This window comes from Mustela nivalis (assembly GCF_964662115.1).
Source record: "Mustela nivalis genome assembly, chromosome: 13".
NCBI classification, from domain to species: Eukaryota; Metazoa; Chordata; class Mammalia; order Carnivora; family Mustelidae; genus Mustela; species Mustela nivalis.
The window spans coordinates 87,681,346-87,703,712 of record NC_139032.1 but is presented as its reverse complement, the minus strand read 5'-3'; the positions used below and the strand labels follow the sequence as shown (position 1 = coordinate 87,703,712).

At 44.3% G+C, this 22,367-nt stretch overlaps 1 protein-coding gene across 3 annotated transcripts in view; it reads right to left on the bottom strand.

Moving 5' to 3' along the window:
• GPR107 (G protein-coupled receptor 107) overlaps positions 1 to 22,367 on the bottom strand; it is a 76,525-nt gene that overhangs the window by 46,380 nt on the left and 7,778 nt on the right. For all 3 annotated transcript variants that reach the window (XR_014302068.1, XR_014302069.1, XM_082696035.1), the window contains exons 2-7: positions 5,975 to 6,097; positions 5,604 to 5,654; positions 5,303 to 5,382; positions 3,935 to 4,074; positions 2,264 to 2,301; positions 643 to 699 (exon numbers count right to left, since the gene is read on the bottom strand). Coding sequence is in view for 1 of the 3 variants with exons in the window: in XM_082696035.1 (XP_082552161.1) it covers positions 643 to 699; positions 2,264 to 2,301; positions 3,935 to 4,074; positions 5,303 to 5,382; positions 5,604 to 5,654; positions 5,975 to 6,097 (489 nt within the window). In the remaining 2 variants the exon portion in view is untranslated. The remainder of the gene's footprint in view (positions 1 to 642; positions 700 to 2,263; positions 2,302 to 3,934; positions 4,075 to 5,302; positions 5,383 to 5,603; positions 5,655 to 5,974; positions 6,098 to 22,367) is intronic.

Sequence of the window (22,367 nt, the reverse complement as noted above, 5' to 3'; positions counted from 1 at the left end):
CAGGTCACCGAATGCCATTGACCCTTGGTGAACACATCTCTAAAATCCTACCAGCATCCTAAACAATCACGAGTGGTCCTTCTAGGTACAGAATTCTGTGCTTCTCCTGAGTGGCTCAGTGGGTTAAGACTCTGCCTTCGGCTCAGGTCATGGTCTCAGGGTCCTGGGATCAGCCGGCATGGGGCTCTCTGCTCAGCGGGGAGCCTGTTTCCTCCGCTCTCCCTGCCTGCCTCTCTGACTACTTGTGATCTCTATCAAATAAATAAGTAAGTAAATAAAAAAATAAATTAAAAAAAAAAAAAGAAAGAAAGAAAGAAAAAGAATTCTGTGCTTCTAACACGCTCCAAATGGGAGGCAGCATGGGATTAAAGAGCAGCAGGGTGGGGACAGCCAGGCAGATGCGGGCCTTGTCACTCACATTGGACATTCACAAAGTCACTCATTCTCAGAGACATGATCAGCTAAGTAGTGGGTAACAATACCTACCTTGTGGGTTTGCTATGGAGAGGGCTACTACTACATTTGAGTGACTGATCTGTAGAATAACTAAATTATTATCCCTAAATTCAAAATTCCTTTGCAAATTCACCCTTTAAACTACAGAGATAAATCCAATGAAGATTACTCAAAGAGAAGACATACCTGAAAAGAAACTGCCCCATCACTATTGTGAACAGAAAAGGATTTTTCTCCCGTTGCCTGAAAAAAAAAGCCACAACAACCTGTTTTAGGATGATACTGGCAGAAAATGTACTAATAAAAAAAATTAAAACAAACAAAAGCACATCCTTCTTAAATCTTCAATTTGCTGGCCTTCAGAAGCTCTCTGGAAATAAAACTCACCGTCCTTTTGAGATGTCTGAGATCCCCTTTCACGGAGAAAGAAACTTCCTCACCCACTTCCTTTTCTCAGTGATCTCTTCTGCCCCCCACTAGCCCCCTATTCCCTCCCCCCCACCCTGATCCCCCTGGAGCGTGTCTCCATTCTTATAGCTTCAGGAGGACTACGGATGCCAACCAAGGTCATATCCCAACACTTCACCTGGACACCATTCCCAATTTCAAATGATGAGCATATTACTGTCACTGGTACAGTGGACTAACTCCAGAAATGAGGAGGAAAGACCTACACCCAACAACATGGATGAACTCAAAAGAATTCCGCTGAGTCAAAGAAGACAAAGAGAGCAGTGCTGAATAGGGCCCTTCCGTCAAGTTCTAATCACTCATCTACAGAGGCAGATCGGCGGTTGAGGACGGGAGCAAGGAGGGGCAAGAGAACCTTGTGGGGTGATAAATATGTTCACCATTTTGTGGTGGTGGCGGCTTCTCTGGGGTACACTCAAGTCAAAACTTAGCAAACTGTCACTTTAAATATGTGTAAGTTACTGGATGTCAATTACACTTCAAAACAGCTGTGAAAACAGAATACTGCCATCTGGATGCCCCCTTACTGAAAAATCAAGATATCCCAACCCAAAATGTTCCCAATTTTGTCCTTCTGCTACTTCTACCATCTATTCTTCTACTAAAACAAAAACAAACAAACAAAAAACCTACTTCCTTCCTCCTCCACCCCCAACACTGGCCCCGTTCTTTATCCACATTCCAAGACTCCAAGTCCCCCTGGCCCTAAATCTGTACCGTCACAACCGTGTTCTTCCTGGCCCTCCTAATTTCACTGTCTCTCTCTCTGAGGCTGCTCTGCCCATGACTTTCAGAACATCTGCCCCAAACACCACCTGCATCACAGTCCTTCCTGATCAAGAACTCCTGACGACTTCCTATTTTCTGTGCCATCAATGAATACCCTCTGGTGCCTGGGCTTTTATTATCTAAGATCCCTCTCTCTGCTCCCAAAGACACACCTTTTACTCCCCATAGGCCAGAACCAAGGATCTGTCATGCTCGTTCCCATTTCCAGTCTTTGCTTATGACATTGCTTCCTCTTTCCCCAAACAAATCCACCAAACTCTAAGCCCTGACTCCTCCCCTTCCTGAGGGCTCCCCCTCACTGTCTGATCCTCTACTGTGCAAGTGCTGTACTACTCAGAACTCAATGTTACTTAGAAATTCTTCCAACCTGGTAACATTTTCTCTCCAAACAGGCAGCAACCCCCAGCGGATTAGGCATGTGTATGTGTGTACCTTTATGTCATGGTATATAAACATACCCCCACTCCCCCTCACATCCCCACACACATATACACATATGTACATATACATCCAGGAAAGCTGAAAACAGGGGGTGGTCAGTTCTTACCTTTGAATCTACAGTGCTTCTTTTAGATTTTCCACTGTCTAGAAGCAGAAACATTTAGAAGATATTACTGCATGATTCAGCTTGTATCTGATTACAGTGTCATTTTCTGAGGCTCTAGCTTGTCTAATGTCAAATACTTTGAGCTAACGGAAAGTGAGGCCATGTGCTATCTTGTACACTGACAACTCCTCAGATTCCAAAATAATTCTTGAGCCGCAGAAGCAGCAAACGAGTGTGTTACGTGATCAGTGCTCTCTAATAAAGGATAACATTTAGTCCCAACAGGGAAATCATCTCTGAATAATCCCGTGTCTGTTATTGTCAGAGCGGTTGCATGGAGTGACCTTCCTCATTCTCTGAGTTATCCTGCTTGAGAACAGATCATTGTTTTAAAATACATAGATAACATTCATTTACACACATGGAAAAATTAACAGCAAACTACATTAGTACAATTCATACTTTTTTTCCCCCACAGCAAGGTGTGCTAAGACCGCCAATGGCTCCATTCACGGAATAGAGAAGGCGTTTGTGTGCCTTATTCTCACTTGAGACAGCCTTCATAGGGAAGACAGGATTTCAAACTCCCTGCGGGAAAGAACTTTAGAATAAAAAAGAAGGAAGAGAGCACTTTGCGCTCAGTGCCTGCATATGAGGGCTAGAAAGGAATAGTGTGCAGACACAAAGCTACGCCATCACACAGATGTAACATTTCTGCATGTCTTTTAATCTGGGTTAGATTTTTGATAGGCTGAGAAAAAAAAAAGTATAAATAATACAATAAACAGTGAGTTCTCTTTGAAGAACTAAACTATCAGACAAAGCTGACAGTTAATAAAAGAGGCAATAAATGTAAACTAGCCAATCACCGTCTGGAGATACAGTGCAGCCTCAGTAGTGAGAAGGAAAGCAAAACCAAGAATATCCTTCTCGCCTTTTACTTTGGGATCAACACAAACACACACCAAAACCCCAGTCCAGGCTAGGACATGGTGATGTGGGAACTAGTCCTACAGATTTCCCCAAAGGAGCATCCATTCATACAACGCATTGGAAAGGAACTGAACACAGGCACCACTATTCTCCAAAGCATTCATATCCTTCGAACCAAACATTTCAATTCTGGGAATCCATCCTAAAGAACAAAGTTCTAGATAGGACCAAAGTTCTACAAATAAAGAATTCCCAATGCAGCTGTATTTATAATAGCAGACAGTGGAAATGTCTTCTTAAGGGGGAAGCTTGAGCAAAATTACAGTCTCCACGTAACAGAAGGGCTGGTAACAATGAGCTGTCTGCAAGTTGAATGAACAGGGATGCTTGGGAAAATTACAAACATGACTAGGAGCTTCTCTTGCTTGCTCTGCTTTCTCTCTCTCAAATAAATTAATTTAAAAAATCTAAATAGAAAAAAAAAAAAAAATCAAACATTCCAGACCGAGAGCCCAGAAGGGATACAGATTACTCAAGTTCTTGTGCCACAAGGACGAAGGAACGACTTTTCTTTTCCCCACCTTCCCCCCAGTTTCCACCTTTTTAACGGTTATGTAATTTTGTATGACCCCCAAAATAACATCAATGCTGTGTCTGTGTGTGTTTTCACTTGGGGACAAAAAAGAATCTACAGAGCAGGGCAGGGAAGAAGATGCTGTTCTCTGCCTGACAGCTGACCTTGTTTTGGCTGAATCTGGTTGCCCGCTGAAACAGGGTTAGCCCCGGGCTCCTGGCTCTGGCCGAGGACCTTCTCATCCTTGCTGAAGACGATCTTTGGTAACTGTGTACCAGCTTCTGGGGGGGCTCTTACTCTCACCCTACATTCAAAGTAAGAGAAACGAAAACAAGTTCAAGGTAATGTGATGGTCATCTGAGTATCTGAGTGCCATGTGTTACACATGGCCTCAGTATCCAAACCCATCATCTCAGACAGTCCTTGTGAATCCCTGATGTAGATTCTAGGAGCTCCTCTGTGCACCTGCTAAAATGCGGACTCAGGAAGGTTAAGAACTTGCTGAAGAGTGGTGAGGCAGGAAGCAGCCAGGCGAGGACCCAGCATTCTCACTCTGAAGCTTACGTCCCTAGCCACCACATGGTTCTAATGGACATATTTTCCCCCTAAGCATCTATAAGGTGTTCAACAAAAGGAACGGAACAAGGGGCAAAAAACCCAGTAAGGGGGCACCTGGGTGGCTCAGTGGCTTAAAGCCTCTGCCTTCGGCTCAGGTCATGATCCCAGGGTCCTGGGATGGAGCCCTCATCGGGCTCTCCGCTCAGCGGGGAGCCTGCTTCCCTCCCCCGCCTCTGGCTGCCTCTCTGCCTACTTGTGATCTCTGCCTGTCAAATAAATAAATAAAACTTTAAAAAAACAACAACACAAAAAAAAAAACAACCCAGTAAGATGTTAAAGTGAACTTGAGGGGAGCATGGGAGAGGCAGCGGGCACAAGCAGTGGCCTGCTGGGACGCACTTCCTCTCTTCTCTCTTCCTAAAGATCCCATCCTGCCAGGAAAGGGCAGGGGAGGCCCCACGCCCGAATGGACACGTGAGCTGAGCTAGCACGGTTGAGCTGGATCGGAGCACTTCTAGTCCTGCCTCATGGAGGAGAGGCCTCCCCCTCTCCCTGAATGTCAGCTGGCTGTAAATAATGAATTTACTCTGTTGAACATGCCATGCTATTTCAAGCTGCCCTGACTTTGCCTTCAATGCTCTTCCCTTATTTACCTGGTGAAGTCCACTCACTTGAAGGCTCGCTGGGCCAAGAGTTGCCTGAAGCCTTGCCCCTAGGGCCTCTGCAATTCACCAGTGTCTCTGCCCCACTATCTCGCTCTATTGCCGGGATCATCTGTATTGGTGTTTGGCCTCCCTCGGCCATCTCCAGGCTCCTTGGGAGTGGTACCTCCGTCTCCCCCATCATGTTCTTAACCTCCAGCACTCAGCACAGTATTTGGCACATGGCGGACACTCGGTAAATGATAGCTTAACTACCGAATTCCCTGTAACTTTACTTGAGGATGGAACTGAAGGAACATGAGAATTACTTACTCACTTCTGGAGATGTCTAGGATTAGAAGGGTGACAGAGACAGACTGCTTTTTTAAAATACAGTAATTCACATCTTCATCCTGAGGAAGGAAGACCCCTCTTATTCACTCACACTAGAACAAGGCAAATAAATGATCCAACCTCCAACCCAAACAACACAACCGTGCCCACAGCTCGGATATGCCGGGTAGTCCAAGCAGCCACCGCCGTAAGAAAAGAGCATGGACAGAAGCAGGGAGCTCTCACCCAGTGTCCTGGGCTCACATGAAGGGAGGGATGAGGTCCCATGTGCAGTGCTCACCAGATAAGAAGAAAATCCGTCATTCTTCGTGCGGTCCAGGCTGAATCCAATCTAAGGGGGGCAAAAAGAGTAGAGGTAAATACCGACGCAATACTCTGGCATCCATACCTTTCTTACTCTAAGAGCAAAACAAGTGATTCTTTGGCCTAGGCTTCTCATGGTTTTCTTAGCGTTCATTTTATAAAAGGGGTTGCTAATTACTCAAATTATTTAAGAATTACAACTTACGTATTCAAAGTAAAACTATTTGATGCCTGTTCACAAGTTTAATTTTCTCTCTGTTCCGAGACTTCGTATTTAAGTGTGCGGTGAAGCTCCCATCTGAGCAACAGAGAAGTGTAAAGCCCTTGACCTCCTGGGAAGGCACTTACGGTTGTGTCCTTGTCTGTGGCTCCCGCAGGGTCATTTACGGAAAGGCTGCTGACATTAACCACCATGTACCCGTCCTTGAAGAATCCAAAGGTGTTCAGGTGAACCTTATGCCTCACGTCGTCCTGAAAAGATTTAGAGTGGTAGAATTAGTTAATAGGGAGAAGTTAACCTGATTATTTAAACTATTTATTTGCTGGAAAAGTATGGTATCTAGCTAACTAGTCACTGTTTCATATACTTGGCAATATATATGGTATAACACCTTATCTTGCTCCATAAGCTGAAAAAGACTCATAAGATAAGATTCATAAGATAGCAACCTGTTTTGCAGAAGGAGGCGCATAATAGATTGAGTTCACGCCCATGCATATGTAAGGGTCCCAGGACTGACCTGGTGATCAAGTGGAATGGGAATTGCAGGGAAAGAGGAACAAGGTGTTCATCATGCTCACAAGCTTCCTGCTGGCAAAGGCCTGGAATCCAGCAGGGACTCAAAATACGTGGGTGGGGGCTGGGGTGGAGAGAAGCGGCCAAAGCTGCCCCCGGAATATACTCCTTTTTATAAACCTTCTTATGAGACTTATGAACCCGGCTCCTCCCACTGCAGCATAAGGGCGACTGACATTACTCTTCTGATCTATAATACAATTTTTTTTTACATTTGCATCTAAACATGATGTTTCATGTGACAGGTCTTCAGGAAACAAAGCCTTATGCAAAAGGAATCCAGAAACTAGCCAGCTGGAGACAGATCTCTGGGACACAGGATAATCCTGAGATTTACTGAAACTGAGCACATGGGCAAATGCCTACTACAGAGGCTTGAAACGGCCTCAAAATTGTGATTCCAATCTCAACTAAGCCAACAAATTTCAAGGCCAAGACAACCGTATTAGTGAATACTTCTCAAGTTGAGGCTCCACCGAGACATGTCCTGCTGTGTAAAGTCATGAGTTTTATTTTTATTTTTTTTTTAAGATTTTTTTTTTTAATTCATTTTAGAGAGGGAGAGAAGGAATGAGTGGGGGAAGGGGGAGAGGGAGGAGCAGGATCCCCGCTGAGCAGGAAACCTGACACGGGGCTGGATCCCAGGACCACGGGATCAAAACACGAGCTAAAGGCAGCCGATTACCCAACTGAGCCACCCTGGGGACCAAGTCACGAGTCTTATATAGAAATCATTTGCCTAAATGAGGGCGCCTTCGGTAAGTCCGCAATAAGCTAACAGTTGTGAAGTAGCTCCTGAATGCCAGGTACCAAGCTAAGCACTTTTCTAAAACCGGCAAAGTCATTTTTGCTACTGTTTGTATCTTGCTCATAACTGTTAAATTCTACCCTCTGAGGGCACCTGGATGGCTCAGTAGGTTAAGCGTCTGCCTTCTGCTCAGATCATGATCCTGGGGTCCTGGGGTCAAGCCCAGCATCAGGCTCCCTGCTTGATGGGGAGCCTGCTTCTCCATCTCTCTCTGCCGCTATCCCTGCTTGTGCTTGCACGCTCTCTGTCAAATAAATAAAATCTTAAAAAAAAAAAAATTCTACCCTTTGTTTCTTTTGATTGTAACCATCTGACAACACACTGAAATGCTCTGGGGACTCCAGCTCTGCTCTTCAGCTGTCTCTGCGGACATTCCCAGCAGGCTGGGTCTTGGTGTGAGCGGGGATTTTCTCTTTCTAGACTTGGGTCTCCAAGTCTGATTGCAAACCCCAAAGCCCTCTGAGGAGAGGCTGTGGATCAGATCTTTGGCAGACAAATCGTAAACTGTAACCCCCTACATAGCTAAAACAGACATTTACAGCCATTAGGAGGGTTATGTTTCCCAGTCCACTCTTCTATTCAAGGAATATAGCTCTGAGAGTCCTGTAATATTAAGGGCTAAGGAGAGGGACAGGGCTCCAGCATTTCCCCCCACCCCTCAATCCCATCCAAGTCTTTGGCTCCTGCTCCCAGCCAACTGCTCATACTCCAAGGCTCTAGGGGCTAAGCTTCCACAGTGTCTCGGGGCAGCCCTGGCTTGTGTTCTTTTACCCACTAAGATTGCAGCTCCCCATCCGCACACCCTCAACATTTTATTTATTTATTTATTTATTTGGCCCCTGGGAACTTCCCTTATTTTCTTAGGATTCAGGAATGCATTTAAAGCATGTTTGCCGGGCTTCCATCTCCTGGTGTAGCCACGTGCGGTATACCAGAACTCCCAGGGAGAACAAGAAAAGCAGACATAGAAGCCCTCCACTGGAAGGCAGGAGAGGGCTGCCAGACCACAAACCCCAGAAAAGCTAAAGCCCATGTCCTTTCTCAGGATTCTAAGAAATGATTTGAGTGACTATTTTCTCGCCTCTCCCAAAGCTGCTACAAGGTTACTACCATCCTAGATGCACAGGACAGAAATCAATTCAACTACATATGACGGACGCCTTAGCACACCATGGCTTCCTACGCTGGCAGAATGCCCAGGTGAGAAGGGCAGGAGAGACAGAATGAATCAACAAATTCTCACCACGTGCCACAACATACATGAACCTCACAACATGATATGAAGTGAAACGAGCCACATCACCACAGGAACAATCGAGATGAATGTGGAGGACATCACCCATGGGGACAGAGGTCAGGACGAGGACAATTCTTGGGAGGGAGAGGTGTGCGGTCGCTTACAGGAAGGGGTCTTAAGGAGGTTCTGGAAGTGCTTCGTAACATTCTGTTTGTTGCTGGTTGTACAAGTGTGTTTACGTTGTGAAAATTCACTGAATCAGAGGCTAATAATGAGTATTATTTTTAGCATGGACATTGCATAAGGTTTAAATTTTACAAGTGTGCTTGTTCTAATTTAACCAGCATCTAAATGCTGTGCAGCCAAATGGAAGCCTGTTAAAAATTGCTTAACCCATTTAGTTTACCACCGTAGGTACTCTCTAGGCATGTGGGGGCAGAAATGCTTCAATCGCATGCTTAGAGGAGTTGTTTTGCCCATATAAACATTATACTCCTTTACTGTTTGTTCTCACTTTTATATTATCATGTTGCATGATAAAACAATGCCATTAAAAACACATCTTTGAAGAATATTTTAAACACTGACAACCGCAACACAAATGCCTCATCTCCACACCTGAGAAAGGGCTCTCCTGTGATAGCTCATCCTTGGGCAGCCCAGCGTAGTATGGAGTAGGAGCTCCACGACAGGGATGCAAGCACGAGTTCAGGGGTGACATGACAACCCAAAACAACGCAGACCGGAAGTGGTGAAGCTGGGACGTCAACACCGATCTGCCGCAAAAGCCACTTTCACGCGACCGCCCCCCAACACGCACAAGTATCACAACGGAACAGGAGATGCGAGCTGAACGACCTGGAAATAAGGGACAAATTCCTAAAAACATACAACCTCCTGAGACTGGCTCACGAAGAAAGAGAAAACTGAACAGACTGGCAGTGAGTGAGGAGACTGAACAGGCGATCAGACAGGGGCGACGGCGACAGCAAAAGGAACAAGAAGCCTCTCAAACTCTTCCAAGAACACTGAAGAGGAGGGAACACGTCCAAAGCCATTTTACAAGGCCAGCATTATCCTGATACCAAAGTCATATAAGGACACTACGAGGAAAGAACATCACAGGCCAATACCACTAATAAGCCCAGATGAAACACTCCTCAACAAAACACCACCAAACTGAATTCACCCGCACGTGAAAGGGTCATATGCCATGATCAAAGGTCATACACCCCTGGGGATGCAAGGATGGGTGAATATATGCAAATCAATAAATGTGAAATACCACATTAACAAAATTGAAAGGAAAGAAATTCCTATGATCATGTCAGTAAGTTTAAAAAAAGCATTCAACAGGGGTGCCTGGGTGGCTCGGTGGGTTAGGCCGCTTCCTTCGGCTCAGGTCATGATCTCAGGGTCCTGGGATCGAGCCCCGGATCGGGCTCTCTGCTCAGCAGGGAGCCTGCTTCCCTCTCTCTCTGCCTGCCTCTCCATCTACTTGTGATTTCTCTCTGTCAAATAAATAAATAAAATCTTTAAAAAAAAAAAAAGCATTCAACAAAATACAACATCCTTTCGTGATAAAGACTCTCAATGAATCAGGCACAGAAGAAATGTACCTCAGCAGATTTCAAGCCACATATGACAAGCCCACAGTTAACGCAGGTCATCCTTAACAGCGAAACACTGAAAGCTTTTCCTCTAAAATCAGGACAAGATAAGGTTCCCCACTCTCACCACCCCAGTACTGGAAGTCCTAGCCAGAGCAATTAAGCAAGAAAAAGAAGTAAAAGACATCCACATTGCAAAGAAGTAAAACCATCACTATTTACAGATGGCATGAGGAACTCAAACCACTCAACAGCAAAACAAAAAACAACCCCCCCCTCAATAATCCCAAAGAACCTGATTAAAAAGAGGGCAAAGGATCGCAATAGACATTTCTCAAAAGACATATAGATGGGCAACAGGGATATGAAAACGTGCTCAACAACCCATCAGGGACATGGAAATTAAAACCACAATGAGGGGTGCCTGGGTGGCTCAGTGGGTTGAGCCTCTGCCTTAGGGTCAGGTCATGATCCCAGGGTCCTGGGATCGAGCCCCTCATCGGGCTCTCTGCTTGGCAGGAAGCCTGCTTCCTCCTCTCTCTCTCTGCCTGCCTCTCTGCCTACTTGTGATCTCTCTCTCTGTCAAATAAATACAATCTTAAAAAAAAAACAAAAACACCACAATGAGAAATCACTGCGTAGGGGCGCCTGGGTGGCTCAGTGGATTAAAGCCTCTGCCTTCGGCTCAGGTCATGACCAGGGTCCTGGAACTGAGCCCCACATGGGGCTCTCTGCTTTGTAGGGAGCCTGTTTCTCCCTCTCTCTCTGCCTGCCTCTCTGCCTACTTGTGATCTCTCTGTCAAGTAAATAAATAAAATATTTAAACAAGTGCTGATGAGGTGTAGAGAAAAGAGGGTTCCTGCACACTGCTGGTGGAAATGGAAACCTTAACAGTCATTATGGAAAACAGTATAGAAGATCATTAAAAAACTAAAAATAAGATGATCACATGATCCAGCAATCCCACTTCTGGGTATCTATCTGAAGGAAATAAAATCAGAATCTTGAAGAGCTACAGTTGCACTCCCAAGTCCTTGCTGCATTATTTACAATCGCAAAGCATGGAAACAACCTAAAGAGCTGTCAAGTGTAAAAGGATAAAGAAAACGTCCACACGTGTCCCCGCGCGCACTCGCGCACACAGCACGGACTAATATTTGGCTTTCAAAAACAATGAAATCGGGGCGCCTGGGTGGCTCGGGGGGGGTTAAGCCTTTGCCTTCGGCTCGGGTCATGATCTCGGGGTTCTGAGATCGAGCCCCGCATCGGGCTCTCTGCTCAGCCAGGAACCTGCTTTCTCCTCTCTCTCTCTATCTGCCTCTCTGCCTACTTGTGATCTGTCAAATAAGTAAATAAAATCTTAAAATAAATAAATAAATAAAAATAAAAAACAATGAAATCTTATTTGCAACAGTGTAGATGAACTGGAGGACATCATGCTAAGGAGAATAAGCCAGATACAGAAAGACAAATGTTGCATGATGTCACTTACATGTGAAATTTAAAAACGTGAATTTATAGAAGCAGAGAGCAGAACCGTGGTTACAAAGGGTAGGGCAGGGGGCGTGAAGGGAAATGGAGAGATGTTAGTGAAAGCATACAAAGTGCCAGATACGCAGGATGAATAATTCGGAGAGCTAATGCACAGCATGGGGACTAGAGTTAACAATATGGTACTACGCACTTAAAATCTGCTAAGTAAACCTCACTTGTTCTCACACACAAAAAGGTAACTATGTGAGGCGATGGACACGGTAACCAGCTTGACTGTGGTGATTTGATATGCAATGTATACCAATGTATATACAGCTTAAATACATACAATTTTTATTTGTGAATTATGCCTCAAGAAACCAGGAAGAATATTAAATGCAAAGAGCAAAATCCCAGCGATCTAAAGTAAGAGCTAAATTTGTTAAAAAAAAAAAAAAAAAGCAAATGTATTTACACTTCTAATTTGAGAGAAATTCACCAAACTATGCAAAGATTAGGATGGTAGGCAACAATTTTTTCTTTATACTTTCCTCTATTTTTAAAATTCCCAATGATGGTCATGTATTAACTTGTAATTTAAAAAAAAATTTTTTTTTTCGGTATTACCATCTGCCAGTATTATCGGTGGGACCCTCACCTAACCTACCCCCAACTTTTTTTTTTTTAAAAGATTTTATTTATTTATTTGAGAGAGCAAGCACATGCAGACAAGTGGCAGGAAGAGACAGAGAGAGAAGCAGGCTCCCTGCTGAGCAAGGAGCCCGATGTGGGACCTGAGATCTCAGGACCCCGAGATCATGACCTGAGCTGAAGGCAGCGGCTTAACCAACTGAGCCACCCAGGTGTCCCTAACCTACCCCCATCTTCATCTGAATCTATCATATCACGCCATGTCAAATGACACTTATGGAAGGGACTCTGAAACTTACTTCGTACACAAATCATAGAAACGAACATTTTTAAACTACAAGGAACCAGGAAGGTCAAATATAATTGCTCATTCGATTGTATTTGACTCAATTCAGTGTAAATAAACCAGTATTTACAAAACACCACTTATGGCTGAAGCCCTAAAAGTGAAAAATACTCAGTTCCAGAAAATACCGCCACTAGTCAGTCCTGACCAAACAGGAATACAGAAACCTCTCCTTCTACCGTGGGAAAGCCAGAGATCTGGGCACTCTGGGACAAACGCCCCATCTATTCTGTACCTCCTGTGCCAAAGTGCTCCAGCCAGCATCTGGGAACAGCGTAGCAGTGTGAGAGACTCAGCACTCAATTTCTTCCTCCAGACACTCCCAGAAGGAGCAGCAAGGTCTGTTTCTTGAAGACAGGATGGCAAAGCAAAAGGAGACAGGCAAGGAGGGGGGTGCCAACGCAGAGTTAAAAGGCCAAATCAGACATAAGCAATGAAGATTTAATTACATTTTCAAAACCACCTTATTCTTTTTTTTGGTAAAGTAATCTCTACAACCTACATGGGACTTGAACTCACAACCCTGAGATCAAGACTTGCGTGTTCCACCAACTCAGCCAGCCAGGCGCCCCCCGCCCCCACTATTTCTATTAGCACTGACATCGCAGTGATATTTGTCTGTTTCCCCAAGGATTTCAGGTTGCAAACACTTGACCTTGGAGCGGACTGTGCTAAGAGCTTCATCTACCACCACTCGATTCGTATCACAACACTACAAGGCAGGTGTTGATATGCCCATTTTATAGAGGATACAGAGGCTCAGAGTGTGCTTAAAATCATATTGTTAGTAGGCGACAAAGCCAGGATTCTAACTCAGGTGTGTTTAAACCCCAAACATGTGGTTTTGGCCACCTCATACCTTTTACAACCAAATAGACAGTATATCTTTTGTTCATTTTTAAATTTTTTTATTGTAGAACATTTCAAACCATCAACTCATCGTCCACTTTGACCCTCTCTACTCCTCCACACCCCGATCTCTTCCAAACGGGATCTCATTCTAAATCAACTCGAATCCCAGATGTTCTGTCATTTCATCTGTTACTATTTCAGTGTATATCTGATAAGAGCTTCTTAAAAAAACATAACCATAATCACATGGTATGTTCTTAACCACAATAAACTGCTTATCAAGTTAATTAAGCAAGATTGTTCATCCATGAGAAGTCAAGTTTACAGGAACATAAAATACAGGACTGATCCCAGATACATATTTATACAGTGGGTCGTAAAAACTTGTAGTTTTTCCTGGCTTTCCTAGTAGACTTAGATCATCTGAAATCAGTGAAAACACAATTACAATCTCAAAAGTACTAACCCAAACAAGGAAATAAGTTATCAGTTTGATGATGATGATGAAACAATCTGAATTAATATAATTAACTTATTACAGAGGACCCAATTACAGAAAATGTGGCACCAGCAGATCATTCTGAATTATTTCAGTTTACTCTGAAAAGTTTGCCTTTATTTTCAATACACTGTCTGTAAACCTAAAACTTCATTTTAAGATTATCAAAATTCTAGGGGCGCCTGGATGGCTCAGTGGGTTAAAGCCTCTGCCTTTGGCTCAGGTCATGATCCCAGGGTCCTGGGATCGAGCCCCACATCGGGCTTTCTGCTCAGTGGTGAGCCTGCTTCCCCCTCTCTCTGCCTGCCTCTCTGCCTACTTGGGATCTCTGTCTGTCAAATATATAAATAAAATCTTTAAAAAAAATCTTTTTTTAAAAAGGCAAAAAAATTTTATCAAAATTAAACCAGAAAGTTTATCCAAAAAATATATATATTTTTGAAGATTTTATTTATTTATCAGAGAGAGAGCAGGGGAGAGAGCAAGCACAGGCAGACAGAATGGCAGGCAGAGGCAGAGAGAAGCAGGCTCCCTGCTGAGCAAGGAGCCCGATGTGGGACTCGATCCCAGGACGCTGGGACCATGACCTGAGCCGAAGGCAGCTGCTTAACCAACTGAGCCACCCAGGCGTCCCATATCCAAAAAATATTTTTTAAATGTGCAGTTTCAGGTCATAATTATAGACGTGCTTTTTTTTTCTCTTCTTCCTATTTTCTGTTTGCAAGCCACTTTATTTTTACCACCACAAATACGTTCTTAGCATCTAAGCGTATACACACACTCAGAAGTAAATTCTTGGGGCGCCTGGGTGGCTCAGTGGGTTAAGCCGCTGCCTTCGGCTCAGGTCATGATCTCAGGGTCCTGGGATCGAGTCCCGCATCGGGCTCTCTGCTCAGCAGGGAGCCTGCTTCCTCCTCTCTCTCTCTGCCTACTTGTAATCTCTCTCTGTCAAATAAATAAATAAAATCTTTAAAAAAAAAAAAAAAGAAGTAAATTCTTCACAAAATAAGTTTTTCTAAAATATCTGACTTATAGAGAAAATCTGAAATTAAAAGGTAATAAACATGCTGAGATCTTGAACCTCACCAACAGTTAACTTAAAATGAGAGGTCATCTTTCTCCTATCAGGTTAGTAGAAGTTATTAAGACTTACAGTGTGGGGTGTCGTGAAGTATGTGGGTAAGTGAATGCTGAACATTCTTATATGCTACTCGTGGAAGTGTGAACTGATGGAACCTTGTAGTTACAGGCTGTTTGGTACCTTCTATTTAAAGTCATCCCATGCCTAGGAATCTACACCACAGAAATAGGAGAGCTGACACACCAAGATATATCTACAAGGATATTCAGAGCAGCTCTGGTTAGAACTAAAAGCAAGATCAATTATGAGTCCTCCTTACAACGAAATATTATTGTAGTGGTCTAAAAAAAGGATGTAGGCCCAGGTATATTATTGTAGTGGTCTAAAAAAAGGATGTAGGCCCATTTAAAAAATGTCTGCAAGAGAGGGGTGCCTGCGGCGCCTGGGTGGCTTAGTGGTTTAAGGGTCTGCCTTCAGCTCAGGTCATGATCATAGGGTCCTGTGACCCACCAAGCCCTGCTTTGGGCTCCCTGCTCAGCCCAGAGCCTGCTTCTCCCTTTCCCTCTGCCCCTCCCACCACCAGCTCCTGCTTGCTCTCCGCCACTGGCATGCTCGTGCTAATAAATAAATACAATCCTTAAAATAAATAAGTAAATAAATAAATAGAGAGCAGGGCCTGGCTGGCTCAGTTGGGAAAGCAGAGAACACTTTATCTCAGGGTGGTGAATTTAAGCCCCATATTGTGCAGGGAGCCTACTCAAAAAAAAAAAAAAAAAAAAGCTAAGATAATAAATGAAAAAGACAAGGACATTCATTCAACAAGTATTTACTGAGTACCTACAGGCACTGCTCTAGGTTTTTTTGAACGCAGCACTGAGCAGATGGAAAAAAAAGCCCGCCCTGTTGAGCTTATACTCTAGCGCAGAGAGTGGGTGAGAACACGCAGTAAAGGCCGTGGTCTATCCGCCTGTGAGGAGTTCTGCAGACAAACAGTGCAGGGGAGGGAGAGGAGGAGCGGGACGGTGGGCCTCTGGGCCACTTAGAGGCAGGTGGTCCTGGAAAGCTTCACAGGGGAGGCACCTCCAGGCAGAGCCAGGAGGGCAGTGTGAGCATGTTGGTGCGAACGGTGTTCCAGGCCACTGCACCGGCCCGGAGCTCGGCAGACGGAGGATGACGACAGGAGGCCAGCGTGGCTGCTCTTTGGCTTAAAAGTCACTGAAGACCTCTGCACAAAACCGGATCTTAGATTTTATACAATGTGATTACTCCAAAAAAAAGACAAGAAAAAAGAAAGAAACCTCTAAGTGGGGAATGCGCCTATGAAGATCATTAATGTTCTGCGGAAAAATGACACAGAACCTAACCGAGGGGACCGGAGCGGAAAGGGCTCTTCAACATGCTTGTGGCTTTCTTGTATTAGTCAAGCTTCTGGATGAGCAAAAAGTAAAAAAAGTCACCTGTCCCATAAATACTACGCCGCTGTTTCAAGATGATTTATGAAAGGCGAATGTAGGGGCACCATGGGTGGCTTAGTCGGTTAAGACCCTGCCTTCAGGTTTGGGTCCTGGGAGTGAGCCCTGTGTCCAGCTCCCTGCTCAGAGGAGAATCTGCTTTTCCCTCTCCCTCTGCTCTCTCCCCGCAAATTGTGCTCTCTCTTTCTCTGAAATAAATAAATAAATAAATAAATAAATAAATAAAATCTTAAAAAAAAAACAAAAAACAAAAAACAGATCCGCACATCAGGCTTCCTGTTCAACAGTGAATCTGCTTCTCTCTCTCTCTTCCTCTGCTCATTCTCTCAAATAAATGAAATCTTTTAAAAACAATCTTAAAAAAGCAAACAAACAAGATTGGTTGGGTATTACTGAGCACTCACAAGCCCACTATCCAGATTCAGAGAATTCCTATTTTTACGAACATGCCAACAATACCTTCTCCACTAGTAAGTGCTCACTGGGGAAAAACTGGGACAGAGAGAGGCATTCCTCCCCTCACCTAACACACACCTGCTGAACCCCCCCCCCCCACCGTGCCGGGCACTGTGCACCAAAGGACAGCCAGACCAGCCATCTCTCGGCCTCACGAGGCCTGCCGTCCTCCCAGGTACACAAAAGTAAAAGTACCAACAAATACGATTCACCCACTCTCTGGACTTATGAAATGTCTGCATTTTAGCTGCTTTGGATCCACAGGAAGGGAGGGTGGGAAGGAGGGAAGGAATGAAACCTTGGTGCAGAGAAGCACCTTCGTACCTCTAACCCTAATCTCCCAAACCCCTCCCCATGCTCATGAACTGGCTGGGTGTGTTCTCACTTTTCCTTTTAAAATACTTTTGCTAATATAGTGAGTGCTGTGACGTGTGTAAGCCTGACAATTCAAAGACCTGTACCCCAGGGGCAAATAATACATATATGTTAATAAGAATAATTAATTTAAAAAAGAACAAAAAAACAAAAAAATAAGTAAAATGCTTTTAATAAACCAATCCATATCCATAAATACCACATAGTATCATTCTGTGTTTTAAAAATTTGGATATACTGTGTCATAATGTATAAGTACTTCTACAACTTGCATTTCCGGACACTGTGCTTTTTGAGGACATTTCTGTGTTGATACACTTAACACGCTCTAGTTCCTCATTTTACCTGCTTACAGTCCATCACACGTACATCACAATACAGGCAGTTCCAATCTACAATGGCTCGACTTAACAATATTTTGGCCTTACAATGGCACAAAAGTGATAAGCATTTAGTAGAAACCACACTTCAAATTTTGAACTCGGCTCTCTTCCCAGGCTGGAGGTGTGTGCGATCCTGCTGGGCAGTGGCAGCGAGCTGCTGCTCAGTCAACCCTGTGATCACAATGGAAACCAACCCCTACACTACAACCACTCTGTCACTTTCAGTACAGTATCCAATATACTACACAAGATATTCCGCACTTTATTATAAACGGGCCACGTGTAAGGTGATTTTGCCCAGATGCAGGGGACTGTTAAGCGCTCTAAGAGTTTAAAGCAGGCCAGGCTAAGCTCTGATGTTCGGTAGGTTAGGTGTATTAAATGCATTTTCAACTTCTGACATTTTCAACTTACAGTGGGTTTATCAGGACTCAACGGTGAGTCAAGGAAGATCTGTACATTCACTTCCCCATCCGTGTACATTCAGGTAATTTCCAATCTTTAGCCATCACAACGCTGTTACGAACATCACTGTACACATTTTCTTACAGATATTTGTGTGGGGATTGAGACTATATACATCTACATGTGAAAATTCTGGGACACGGAGTGCGCATACTTTCAGCTTACTAGAAATCACCAAACAATCTCCAAAGTATAGGAGTTTCCTTATATCTTCACTGAAATCTGCTGTTTCAGGTTCGCCCAGTCTCGGGAGAAACCCGTGCTGACGCTGGTCTAGCTGCTGCTACTTCATGAGTCTGAGCACCTTATCTGTTTAGTAGGTATTTGGGCTTTTCTTTAGCAAAATGCCTTTTTAGAGCCTCTACCACTTTCCTTTTGGATTTTTAATGTTCTTTATACATTCTGTCTCCTAAGCTTTGACTTTTATGTTACAGGTGTCTTCCCCAGTCTTTCACCTTTAATTGTGTAGTATCTTTTGCCCTTTTTTTTTTTTCCCCAATTTTGAAGGACAAAACCTATCAATCTTTATTCCTGATAGTATTTTTATTGTTATTTTTTAAATTTTATTTATTTATTTGACAGAAATTGCAAGTAGGCAGAGAGGCAGGCGGAGTGGGGTGGGGGTGGGAAGCAGGCTCCCTGCTGAGCAGAGAGCCCGATGGAGGGCTCCATCCCAGGACCCTGAGACCATGACCTGAGCTGAAGGCAGAGGCTTTAACCCACTGAGCCAACCAGATACCCCAGTATTTTTATTTTTTTTTTAAAGATTTTATTTATTTATTTGATAGAGATCACAATTAGGTAAAGAGGCAGGTAGAGAGAGGAGGAAGCAGGCTCCCTGCTAAGCAGAGAGGCAGATGTGGGGCTCGATCCCAGGACTGGGGGATCATGACCCAAGCCGAAGGTAGAGGCTTTAACCCACTTAGCCACGGAAGCACCCCATTTCCTGATAGTATTTTTAAAATCTTTCTTTCTTTTTTAGAAACATCCTTCTCTATTCAAGGTCATAAAATAGTAATGATACATTATTCTAAAAGTTTAAGGGTCGCTTTCACATTTTGGTTTTTAATCTACCAGGAATATACATATATATATTTTTAAAGATTTTATTTATTTATTTGACAGAGATCACAAGTAGGCAGAGAGGCAGGCAGAGAGAGAGGAGGAAGCAGGCTCCCCGCCGAGCGGAGAGCCCAATGTGGGACTCGATCCCAGGACCCTGGGATCATGACCTGAGCCGAAGGCAGAGGCTTTAACCCACTGAGCCACACAGGCGCCCCTACCAGGAATATATTTTTGTGTAAGGTAGTTCTCTAGTTCATTTTTTTCTCCCCATACAGAAAGCCACTGGTCCTAAGACTATTTCAGAGCCATCTGTCCTAACTTCCACTGCTCTGTGGCGCCACCTCTATTACGCATCAAGATCTCATTAAAAGGTAATGCTTCCTACTCTGTCGGATTGATCTGATTCTCACTACAGTATCATATGGCTTTATGCTCTGAAACCAAGTAAGGCAAGACCTCTCTTCTGTTTAGATGTGTGTTGGCTATTTCAGGACTTTTGGTGACCAAAAGGAGAACCAGGGGGCTTCTCGGGTGCTAGTGACATCCTATTTCTTGACCTGTGTTCAGTTAAAAGAAAATTCACCAAGCAGCACACTATGGACTGAGAAACTGAATGACAGGCAGTGAGATGAGAGAGGAGGCCAGCTCACAGAGAGATGGGCTGCCCTGCTGAGACTGTGCGCTCCCTCCTAAGGGGAAGAGGGTGCCCCTAATGGGCAGAAAAGGGCAGTGACATAACTGGATTTGGTGTTTAGACAGGTCACTCCAGCTACAGAACAAATAAAAAAGTGGACTAATGCTGGGCCACCATCTAGAAGACCACATTGGCCCACAAGGTAGAAGGATGGCCTGGACCTCACATTCACGGAATTCAGTGAGGAGAAGTCATGGGAAGATTTTAGGCTTGAGAAAATGAGTAGCTGGTGGTCCCAGTTACCAACGAAAGATCATCTGGCGCAAGGGTAGACAGGTTTGGGGTGACGGAGTGGAAGGACAAGTGGGTTTCCAACATGCAGAGATGCTTACAAGACAAATGGACGGAAATGGGGAGATGGGGCGCACGGATGGCTCAGTCGTTAAACATCTGCCTTCGGCTCAGGTCATGATTGCAGGGTCCTGGGATCGAGCCCTGCATCAGGCTCCCTGCTTGGTGAGAAGCCTGCTTTTCCTCTCCCACTCCCCCTGCTTCTGTTCCCTCTCTCACTGTCTCTCTCTCTCTCTGTGTCAAATAAATAAATAAAACTTAAAAAAAAAAAAAAAAGAAGTGGGGAGATGGATTTAGCTATCCAGAGCTTCAGGATAAAGATCTGACCTGAACATGAAATAGGAAAAAACACTCATAATCCCTAAAGACAATTACTATTTTGGTGTATATTCTTCTTTTCTCCTCATCTTAATAATAGTTGTTTTGCACAGAAAATCCTCTTCTTCTAAAAATGAGAATATAGGGATGCCTGGGTGGCTCAGATGGTTAAGTGTCTGCCTTCAGCTGAGATCATGAACCCAAAGTCCTAGGATCGAGTCCCACTTCGGGCTCCTTGCTCGATGGGGAGCCTGCTTCTCCCTCTGCCTGCTGCTCCCCATGCTTGTCCTGCTCACTCTCACTCTCTCTGACAAATAAATAAATAAAATCCTTTTAAAAAATTAAAAAAATAAAAATAAATAAAAATGAGAATACAAAAAAATGCTTCTGCCTTAACTTTGCCAACAATTTCACATTAAATTGCTTTCAAATATAAACAAGTGGAGGAAAGAAACTTCAATCTAATTGTTCTCATCAACTGAACTTAAGAGAACAAATACAGCAACACTTCATTGAGCCAGCCGAAGGTCACCTACCTGGCCGCTTCATTTTAAACAGATCACCACCTGGCAGTCCACAGATGGCATGGCCTATAAATGTGTCAGATTTGGCCAACATGTTAGTTTGTTTTTTAATCTCAAGTAGTTGCTAGCTAGTATCACCTAAACGCAGGAATTTCTATCTTTTCTTGAGGGAACAAAAAGAGAACCACAAGATTCAGCATGTCTCGGCCACATTCCAATGCAGCAAAAGCAGAGAAGCAGCAGCCGTCCGCAGAAGCACGCGCTCTGCAGGTCACACTCCCTGGGGTCTCCTGGCGCTGGCATACATGGCTTCTACTTAGCTCTGACAGCATCCGCGCCTGTGACCTCTGATGAAAACCAATATCAGATCTCAAAGGTACGCAAAAATGTCTTAGCAAAAGGCACGCGTGATCAGTTTCCCTACAACAGAGAGAAACAAGGACACTACCATCGACCATTCACTGCCTGCCCACTACTGATGAGAGGAGCCGCTTCCCCACGGAGCTTAATATGAAAACTCTTGGCTCATTGTTTTCAGACAGCAACTCCCAAAAGGAATGAGGTCAAATTGACTCAATAAAGCAAAATTCTGACAGCTAACCTAACTGAAAAAAAAACAAAACACAGAAGTCTGGGGTCCTGGCCATCCGGGCCCTCCTGAGTGACAGTCACTGAGGGCTGCTTGCCTGGCACGAGTGGGGAGATGGAAGGAGCCCCGATCCTGGGCTCAAATTCTGTCACCTCCACTTACAAAACCCGAGTTCTGTTTCCCTAACTCATAAAGCAGGGACGAAGACATTTATGTCAACAGGCTGCTACAAGGAGTCAGAGAATAAAAATATCCAACATCAGCACAGTCTCTAGGTTATATAGGATACTTTAATACCAAGTACCTAGGACCATCACTTGAAACAGATTCTGTAGGACACCTCGTTTCCAAGTGAGCCTAGAACATGTGAGTGGACCAGTGGTCTCAACCTTCCCCTGCACTCAGCAGTCTCACATACAATTCTGGCAGCACACGTAAGAGGGACGAAAGATTTAAAACAACACTGGAAGTACCAACAGCATCTGGCTCAGTGTCCTGTGTGCCCAGCTCTCTTCCTGTCTCACTCCGTGCTGCCTTGGCTGAGCTGTCGGCTGCCTTGACCAAGCTCTCTTCCATGCTCCCAAGGCCCAGGTATTGGGTCTGACCTCCCACAGCTGCGAGAGCATTCTGTATCCTTTCCTTTCCTTTTCTCAGAAAGAGAGACGAGAGAATCTTAAGCAGGTTCCATTGCCCAGCACTCAGCACGACACAGGGCTTAATCTCACAACCCTGAGATCATGACCTGAGCCCAAATCA